The sequence below is a fragment of the Chenopodium quinoa genome, unplaced genomic scaffold (assembly GCF_001683475.1).
Source record: "Chenopodium quinoa cultivar QQ74 unplaced genomic scaffold, ASM168347v1, whole genome shotgun sequence".
Taxonomy (NCBI): Eukaryota; Viridiplantae; Streptophyta; class Magnoliopsida; order Caryophyllales; family Amaranthaceae; genus Chenopodium; species Chenopodium quinoa.
In genome coordinates this window covers 90956-101165 of record NW_018744583.1, presented here as the reverse complement: position 1 = coordinate 101165, position 10210 = coordinate 90956, and the positions used below count along the sequence as shown (strand labels likewise).

The 10210-nt window shown below is 35.3% G+C and overlaps 1 protein-coding gene across 4 annotated transcripts; it reads left to right on the top strand.

Annotated features, from left to right (window-relative positions):
* The first annotated feature begins 622 nt into the window (after positions 1-622).
* On the top strand, positions 623-3493 carry LOC110699481 (ATP-dependent DNA helicase DDX11-like). 4 transcript variants are annotated; one of them, XR_002506901.1, is made up of 7 exons: positions 623-839; positions 946-1036; positions 1166-1200; positions 1409-1451; positions 1906-1994; positions 2257-2355; positions 3065-3493. XR_002506901.1 is itself a non-coding variant. In XM_021876972.1 (4 exons), exons 1-4 carry the CDS (start codon positions 1322-1324, stop codon positions 3092-3094), a joined length of 348 nt encoding a protein of 115 aa, XP_021732664.1. In that variant the 5' UTR covers positions 1307-1321; the 3' UTR covers positions 3095-3493. The 4 variants fall into 4 exon arrangements, 1 of the variants encoding a protein (XP_021732664.1); XR_002506902.1 differs by lacking the exon at positions 1409-1451; XR_002506903.1 differs by lacking the exons at positions 1166-1200; positions 1409-1451 and having other exon boundaries at positions 624-839.
* The last annotated feature ends 6717 nt before the right edge of the window (positions 3494-10210 follow it).

The following is a 10210-nucleotide window of genomic DNA, read 5'->3' as shown; positions in this document are numbered from 1 at the left end:
CATTTGGTGAATTTTGAAAAACACGATGGCATTTGGTGAATTTTTTAATTACTCAGTGGCATTTCATGAAATTGCCGATAAATATATGTAATAGAAATAAGGTAACACCTATTAATGTTGCCATAAAATGTTACCCATTTTAAAAGTGTTACTTTGTAGTGTTACTTATGTTAAAGTTGTTACATTTTAAAAAAATGTTACCAAAGTGTTACTTATAAATCTAATAATTTTGCATTTCAAAAAGTGTTACCAACATGTGTTACATAAACAAATGTACTAGTGAACATATATATCTTAGATAAAAAAAAAAAAACAATTTATCTTAAAATTCAATAAATAACTCGAGCATCTCACGAGGCACAAAACTGCACTAGTAGAAAAAATGAATTAGGCACCGCACATTTCGCACCGGTTCTTGAAAACCGGTGGCAAAAGAAATGGGTGGGATTGGAGAGATGACTTTTCCCACCGGTTTAATATTAAACCGGTGGGAAATCTTCTTTTTTGCACCGGTTCTAACCAAACCGGTGCGAAATGTTAAAAAAAAAAACCGGTTTATTGCTTTCTTTCTTCTTCTTTCTTTTTTACCCCCTGCTTTCCCTCTTCGTTCTTCTCTTCTCTTTCTCTCTCGTTTTCGCATCTCCTTCTCTTCCCGAATTCCACTCCATTGAAGCAGCTCGCTCTCTCTCCATTGAAGTGGTTTACGAGCTTTCTCACTCCACTGAAGCAGCACCTCCTTCTCTCTCCATATCTCTGGCCTCCATTGAACTCACGCGTGCTCTATATTCTCCATTGAAGCCGATTCTGAGCTTTCTCACCTCTATTGAAGCAGCTTCGAGGTAAGATTTTTCTTGTGGTCTACTTAATCCCTCGAATTCATTCGCAATCTAGGGTTTGTCGTTGATTTTATTTTCAATTTAGTAATTTAGGGTTGTGGTAATATAGGGTTTGTCATTGAAGCGCGCACGGCTACACCTCCACCACAACGGCCCCCTTGTCACGGCGGCACGACCTCGAACAGTGAACCTGGTGTCTGGTGAGCTTGCCTTTCTGGTTTGTGTTACTTGTTGTGCATTGAGTTATGCTCGAGTTATTATGTCTTTCAACTTTGTAAATAATTATGCTGTGCACGATTTGTTGATTACTCGTGTACGATTTGCTCCAGAATCCAACAATCATCTCATTTCATCTTGGGATTCTGTAAGTTACTATTATTTGCTTCTTCATAAATTTTTATTCACAATTTTCTTTTGAATTTAACTCAATTTAATTAATTTTTTATGAATTTTCTATGAATTTTACTATTTCTTTTTTATATGCAATGTTCAAAAGTCTAGCTATAAATCATTCACAACTTTTTCAGTTTATAAAAGAGTTGAATAAGACTGTGTTTGGTTCTGAGTTGAAGGTTGTCTCTTTAGGTTCTAGGAAGAATCTCTGCATCAATCAAGGTATATAAACAATATAATCCATGATTTATTTACATCTTCTGAATTTCATCCATATTCATCTTATAATTTTTTTAAAAATAACTCTTTGATCCTGATACCTGGCAAAACTTGTTAATATATATCTCTATTAATTTACATTTGGCAGTTGTGCATCATATGTATGATAGTATGAATATATAGCATCCTCTAATGTTATTGAAACCTGCAATTTTTTTGACACATTTCTTGCCAATTGCCATCATTAGTTATACGAAACCAATAAGAATCAGATTTTCTGAGATGGGGTTTTGTGGCATTGGTGTTTTCTAACTGTATTATGATAATGGGAGGAAGTTTGCTCATTTTATATTTAGCTGTGGCCTGTGGTTACATTCCTGCTGCTTGGCGGCAAAGTTGTATTCCGTGTTTCCTAATATTTTGCAATTTGGGATTTTCTCCATTTATGTTAATTCAGAGGTGCTGAAGATTGGTAACCCTGCTAGTATCAATGAACGTTGTTTGGAGCTGCACAATAGTAAGAAAAGTGGAGGTTCAAAGATCAAGGTGTGTGATACCTTGCTTATTTGAATTTTCTTTTTCAGTTGATCTTGCACTAGAGATAGTTGAACAGTTAATTTGTGCTCTCATTAAACCTTATCAACTCATCGCTAATATCATTTTAGTACTTTATTATTTAAGCATTTGAATGTCACTTGTATTGGACATGTCAATTGTCTAATCATTGCGTGGTTGAATAGAATGATTGTATAGTACGTTAGTCATTGCGTGGTTGAATAGAATGATTGTATGCTTTGTTTCCTGGTAGGTTTTCAAAGGCAGAAAGATGGCTGGGCGCATGGGTGGCAAACAGCGGACAGTGAAAATCGGTGGGAAAAGAAATGGGCGGGATTGGAATTATACAGAGGTAATTTCTCTCAACTTGGTATATAGGTTGTGTTATAAATTGTAGACAATGAAAGGCTATAAGGACTATTTTAGGGTGGCTTGCCCATAGTAACACTATTTAGTGTAGGATGACAGTGTAATTTGTTCCTGATTTTAATGCTTGCTGTTTTGTTTTTGTACTATTGGCTTTCTATTTAATTGTGAAATTGTTGTGTTGCTCTTTTCTCTTTGGTTATATATAGAGTGGTTTGGTTTTGGAGAGTCTTATTGTCTTCTCTTCATTTTCTTTTGCCTGTAAGTATATGGTGTTTCAGAGGCAACTTTTTTTTTTTAATTATACAGTGTACTTTAACAAATGAACCTTGATTACTGAACCTATATTAAGCTAAATCTGCTAATTCTGGACACCAAAAACTGAACAGATTTCAAACTACCCTACTATGATGCTAGACTTTATAATCATATTGGACTGTACAGTGATACTCAGAATGATGCTTGCTAATGATAATTTAGTTTGAAAAATTCAGACTTTACTATTTGTTGGTTAAAATGGTTTTTGTTTGGTGCATTTTATATGATTTGGCTACTCAAATTACAAATTAGGTTTGTTGTCGTTTAATTTGTATAGTATGGCATTGAATAGGAAAGATCTAATTTGAGTACTGTGTTATCAGGGGGTTCGTTTTATTAAGCTTTTGTGATGATTTGTTCCCTTGGTTGTAATACAGAAGTTCATAGGTGAACTTTTAATCAAGTAGACAGATTATTATTCATTCAGATTGGACCATCAGATCACATGTTCTTACAAAGCAAGGAGTTCTAACATGGGTTTACAAAGCAAAGCAATGCAAGCAGTAGCAGAATAGCAATAGCAGAACAGCAAGCAGAACACAAAGTAGCAGAAGCAGAACAATAGTAGCAGAAGCAGTAGCAGAACAGCAGTACCAGTAGCAGAAGCAGAACAGCAGTAGTTATGATATCCTGGATGTGATAGTTCTTAGAGTTATCGGAGGTGTTCTGGGCAGCTTTTATAATTATCTTGTTGACATGCACTATCGTTCACAACGTTGTAGCACCAGGCCCAGCAAAACAGCTATATGTTTTTTTTTTCAGTTTTTAAAGTGTAATATTACAAGTTATTGAGACAAATATATGTGTTTTATGTATATTATGATTATATATAAGTATTTGGTACAATTTAAGTGAAAAAAATGCAAAAAAAAAAAAAAAAATTTAATTTTTTGGGGCACTTTTGCCACCGGGTCAGTGTGAAAACCGGTGGGAAATGTAATAGTTTTGCCACCGGTTCACTTGAAAACCGGTGGGAAAAATCCTCCAGCTATAAGATAAATCACATGTTTTTGCCACCGGTTTTGAACCAGTGGGAAATCTTTGGGGATTTAGCACCCCCCAAATCAAGAACGGTCAAAACCGGTGGGGAATGTGTGGTTTGAACCGGTGGGGATTGAGGTTTTTCGCCTAGTGCTAGTGTATTATAAATGGATCTTATTTTAAAAAACTTTTTGAAACAAATTTTATGATGGAAATAAAACTGAGTTATAAGATATTTATTAAAAGTTAAATGAATAATTTTGTTTACATGAAATATTAGAAGTATAGTGATAACAAAACTCTATCTAAAATCTATCTAAAATTCTCTTACTTAACATCATATGTGTCACAATAATACCTATATGTCGCCTACATGGCTTGACACTTGTCGAAAAATTGGAATGCAAGTGTCGTTGTCTCGTGGCCTGTCTGCGAGACCGGCTTTATTTATTAGTGATATGATATGATATGATATGATATTAGATTAGTCATCAATAATTTGATTTTAACTTGGTCTAAAGATAAAACTGATACAAGAACTAATCTAATGAGAAAACTAATACTAAGTGTTAATGATATAATATGAAAAATGACACATGAATGACCTAATAGTGAACTAATAATAAGGTGATAATCAATAATTAATAAATCAATAATTAATACACTCTTCCTTTTCAAATAATTGACACACTTTTGTTTTTTGCTAGTTCCTTAATAATTGACACATTACTAAAAATGGCAGACCCACTAATATTTACTGTAATTGTTTATCTTTCTGACAAGGTAAAAATATCTAAATTTCTATTTTTAGATATTTTTTAGGCACAATGTGATGTAGGAGCATCCTTGAAACCTACGAGTTGTGTGACTATATGATCCGTTTGGTGGCATTTATGGCTCCAATCTACTTTTTGGATAAATTCTCTATGTTATTACATGGCTTACGTGAATAAAGTAATCCTTGTGTCTTAATTTTACAATTGATGGTTGAAGATAGAGCATAGGAACAAGGATGAGAAAGAAAAGCTTTTACTTGGTAAAAAAAATGCAATACTCAAATTCAATCAGCTATATCTTCTTCTTTACAAGGATTTTTCAGGTGATTCAAGTTGGAGGTGAAAGTAGAGTCCAAGAGCTTCCCAACACATGTCACATGCCCAATTTGAGCAAGAAACAAAGAAGTTATGAACGTTTGAAGTTGAGCTGTCCAGACAGTCGCGAGGAACACTCGCTCCCCCTATAAGGAGCGCCTACTCCCCCAAGAGGAGCGTCTGCTCCTCACAATTGAGCGCCCGCTCTTAAGGGCGTCACTTGAAGTTTCAGTAGTGAGGAGCGCCCGCTCCTACCCTTTAGAGAGACCACTCCCGAGGCCTTGTTTTGAGAGGACAACTTCTTTTCTTTTGTGCTTCTTTTTGCTATCTTTTAATCTTGGCCTTTCATTTTTAATCCAAGGGGTGTAGTTTAAGAACCTTAGGATTTATTTGTAAAGTCTTTAAATAGGGCTAAGCTTTCTTTTGGGAAAAACTTTTGCTTAATTTTGAAATCAATGAGATTTTCTCTCTCTACCCATAATCTTTGTGATTATTTGCTTTCTTTGTGATTGCTACTTTGTAATCTTTGCGGTTACACCTTAATCCTACCTTTACTTTGTGTTAGCTTTGATTAAGAAACCCTATTTCATAGATCTTCACTAGTAGAAATTAACGCCTTATTTGTAAACAACAAGTTTTTATTAGTTAAAAATACTATATTTGTAACCAACATTAACTATGTTCGTTACAAATAGGATAGTATTTGTAACGAACAGCATAATGTTGGTTACAAATACATCCTATTTGTAACGGACAACATTATGTTGGTTACAAATACATCCTATTTGTAACGAACAATATATAGTTGGATACAAATAGGAAGGATATTTTTTCGCCCAAATCCCAATACTCCCCTAACCCTAACTACCATTACGAATAGCCGCCCCCTTCTTTCTCTCATCTCTATTCTCTCTCCTCCTCCCTTCTCTTTCTTTTTCTCATTTTCTTTCTTTCTTTTCGTTCTCTATTCTCTGTATCCTCCTCCCCACTTTCACTCTTCCTTCATTTCTCTCTCCTCTCGAATCTCTTTGTCCTCCTCCGCCCTTCTTTCTCTCTCCTTTTTCTCTCAATGTCTTAGTAATACTCTCCTCCACAAGCACACACCGCCACCCATGAATTGTTATCGTCAACAACCAAGCTTCACCATCAATTCACCGTCAACAACCGCGCGTGCAGAGCCGACCATCCACTGCCTACGCAAGCCTTCGTTGCCAGCCTAAGGTTTTTGAATTTTAGATCTTATTTTGATTTAGATTAGACACTAGATTTAGGTTTGTTTATTTTAAATTTCTAATTGTAAATTTTTTTTATGTAATTTTAATTTTAATTTTAATTTTAATGTATAATTTTTAGATGATTTTATAATTATTTATTCCTTTCGAATTTTTGGACTTTTTGTGTATATAATTTCTGTTAATTTTTGAATTTTTTTGTTTAATATGTAGATAATTTTGTTTTAATTTCGTAATATTTGTGTATAATTTTTTGGTTTTTTTTATTTGTATGATGGATCAATATTTTTGTGCATTTGGTGGTGACGTTTGGTATTGGTGGTGTTTGTAGCGGTTGTGGCCTGGGTGGGGGAGAAGGGATACGAGTTAGGGTGGTGGGATTCGTGGGTGGGCAAGGGCAGTGGGGCCATCTTGGTAGTGGGTAATAGTGTGGGTTACGGGGTTGTGACCTGGCGGATCGTGGTGGTAGTGAGGATGGTTTGCGGTGTGGGATAGTGGATCGTAGTTGGGGCAGTGGGGTGGGTTTGGGTCATGGGCAAGGGTATTGCGCATCTCGGGTTCAGGTTCAACGTGACATCTCAACCTAGCATTATTTGCTAGGTATTTTTTTTTTAATTTCATAAATAAGCATTTGTAAGATATGTCCGTTACAAATAGGTACCTATTTGTAACAGACATATCAATTTCTTCGTTACAAATAAGCACCTATTTGTAACGGACAATTGTAAAGTCAGTTACAAATAGGTAATTATTTGTAACGAACAATGTCCGTTACAAATGACTAGACTATTTGTAACCCCAACAGTCGTAACCCCCAATGTTGGTTACAAATAGCCCGTTTTTGTTAGTTACAAATAGCATTTTTTCTACTAGTGCTTGGTGATTGTTGTGATAGATTTATCTTATTTTGTTAATTTGAAATTGTAGTTACATGATTATATTCTCCCCCCTCTTTTCTTGGTTTCTTGGTTATTTCATATCAATTTGGTATCAGGAGCCTAGGTTATTAGCTTAGAAAGATCATACCTTTTGAATTTCTCTTTCCCTCTCTCAAAAGATCTCATCTTTGTTCTCACAAATTTGAATTTTTTCTCTCAATGATACAAATTTTCCATCTTGAAACATGGATGATAGATACTCTAGATTGGATGCTCTAGAAAGGAAGTTTGATAGTCTTCTTGAAGTCTTGGAAAATAGAAGAAGCCCTAGAAGAAGGAGAAGTCCAAATGGAGAAGATGGTTCTCATTCTCCTCACCGGAGAAGGGAACACCAACAACGGCACCATGAGGACAACCGTGACCGAGACATCATTTTGGAACTTCCGGACTTCGAAGTTAATCTTGATCCTAATGAATTTCTTGATTGGGTTAGCACTATGGAGAAATTGTTTAATTGCAAAGGCTATACTACTACATTTTTTATCTAATCCAACGGCAAATTTCGTTGTATTAGGTGTTAAAAACCGTTGTATTAGACCTAATCCAACGCTTGTATACCGTTACATCAGCTGGCGTTGTATTAGGCCTAATACAACGGCTTATTGCATCTAATACAACGGCTGCCAATATGGCGTTGGATTAGGTACATGCCGTTGTATTAGCTTGATACCTAATCCAACGGCATTTTGGCTGCCGTTGTATTAAATGAATATGCAACAAAATCATAATCTATAGACCTAATCCAACGGCAAGGCTAATGCAACGGTATTTTCCCCCTATTACAACGGTATATGTCACATAATACAACGGTATATGTCACCTAATACAACGGTATATTTTCACCTAATGCAACGGTCGTACATGAAATATACTACGTATTATGTTTTTTTGAGGGAATACATATATATTTTGTTAGTTAGTTTAAATTTAAAAGGTAACAATAAATATAAAATATATCAATATATTTATAACAATAAACGAAGTATATATAATATGTACATTATATTACATTACAAAATATTGTTTCCATATATATGTTACACTACCTATACTAACTAATAATAAATAATAAAATTTTACTAATTAAAAATCGTCCAAAATACACATCTTAATCTTCACAAGCTCGAACTAAATAAAATTAGTCACCGACGTGTACGCTCCATTTGTTGGATGACAATATATAATCATTGTACTTCATTCATCTCCATCTAGCTCGCCATGCACCTACATGTAAAAATAAAAGAAATTCATACTTGAATATAACGATACAAATAAGGCACTGTAAATATCATGTTGTCATTAAGAAGCATGGCTGGATACAAATAACAGACATGCAACACCAAATTTCACCCACACCTTGATAAAGTATTATCGCCCATGCATTGATGAATCATTATGAATATAACAATGGTAGAGCTCAAGAAAAAAACAAAACATGTTATTAGATTCACCTTGTATTGTTTACTTAGGTAATGAGAATACACCTAGAATTACTAAACCACTCAGAATTACCCAGCCCAGTCCCATGCTATACTCTTTTTTTTTTTTTTTTTTTTTTGGTAAGTAAGCAATTTTATTAATACCAAAGAGAACAGGGCAAGCCCTCAAGGTTACAAAGGCTAAACAGCCAAAACGTACAAAACACAAAGCCACACCCAAGCCTACCCAACTGCCTATACACAAAAAACCGAAACAAACTGGGCCAAAAACACAACAGGCCCAAAGCAAAAGCTAAAACATCAGAAAGCACCAAAACACAAGAACTCTAGCCCAAACAGAAACACGCCCAAGGGAAGCAGAGGCCCCAGGCAACCAAAACAAACACACTGGACCCAGAAGGAGCAGCAACCAAAACACAACAGAAACCTCTACAAACCAGGCACACCACGTGCCTAATCTGTCAGAAAAACTGAAAACCATAAGCAAAAGAGCAAGCCTCTAGCAGCCCCACCAACACCAGAACACAGAACACAGCAAGCAAGCCTAAACAGGCTGCTAACAGGACAATCTGCTGAACAGCTACCCATACAGAGAGTAGCAGCAGACCCTATCCCTTTCTTTCCCATACAGAACAATATCATCATCAACATGTTGGAGAAAATATTAGCACACACAAAAGCAGGAGAAAATATTAGTTGTACCTGATTACATGCTGCACCTGATTTGGAAGATTGGCCACTATGGTTACTGATTCGATTTGGTGCACTGGATGCATCATTCGGAGTCGATTGCAGCAGAACATCAGGAATCACAATATTAATCTCAGGGTTAGCCTCGCGAATTTGAGCCAAAACTGCAGTGGTAACACTTGATATGAATTCCTCTGGGAATATGAAATCGGGCTTATTCGCTTTCTTCTTCAAATCTGTCTTTTTCACACCCGATCCATACAGATGCACACGACTTTTGCGTTTAGCAGTACGAATCACTTCGTAGTAAGGGTCGTTGCAATTATTACCATCTTCATGTTGGGAAGACTCCACAGCATCCATTTTGGCCTATTAGGTAAATACAGTAATTTATTAGCAATTATCGAATAAAATACACACAAATACAAATTATATCTAAGATGCTAACTCACAATGTTCTCCTTTGCTTTTTCACAACTAGTTTTGTATGTCCTTCCAGAACTTCTTTTTCTCGATTTCTTATAAACCTTTGCTTGAGAAGGCTCTTGCTTATCCGGATCTTGTTGCCGCTATAAATGTTAAATAAAAAGGGTAAAGCCTCATATATATAGGACAAGTGATGAATATGAAATTGATCATGTAGTTGTCTATGATTAGATAAAAGTATTTACCAATTCATGGCGTAAAATGGCAAATGACTTACGACCCAAAGTGTGCATTTCATCTAACATTAGACGATTGTCTTTGTTGTTGTGACTGATTTTCTATAAAATATTACAATCCAACTATAATTCAATTAAATATATATATGTGATTAAAATATAATAGATTAAAATCCATTTATACAATACCTTAGCCTCATCGGTATTCCAATATAACAAAAGATCTCTAAACTGAAGATTTGAAATTGTATCAGGCTTATTTTTCCACCTTAAAGCGTCATTATCATATGCATAGAAGTGTTTTTTCTTGATTTGGCATTTATGATACCTCCAACAGTTGTTCACAGCATCCATCACCCAACTTATTCCACCATCAGGAACAATATACTTTGATCGTCAGAGATGGAACTCCTACCAACAGGAGTTTCCGTTGTTTTGCAGGTATAGCCGGCAGGGAATCCAGTCTTGGTGACGTAACTCTCCTGTAGGA

Coding starts and splice junctions, on each gene's coding strand:
- LOC110699481 (XM_021876972.1), top strand. CDS start 1,322: ATGTTCAAAAGTCTAGCTATAAATCATTCACAACTTTTTCAGTTTATA. Junction 1,452..1,905: donor GAATCTCTGCATCAATCAAG/GTATATAAACAA, acceptor ATGTTAATTCAG/AGGTGCTGAAGATTGGTAAC. Junction 1,995..2,256: donor GTGGAGGTTCAAAGATCAAG/GTGTGTGATACC, acceptor GTTTCCTGGTAG/GTTTTCAAAGGCAGAAAGAT.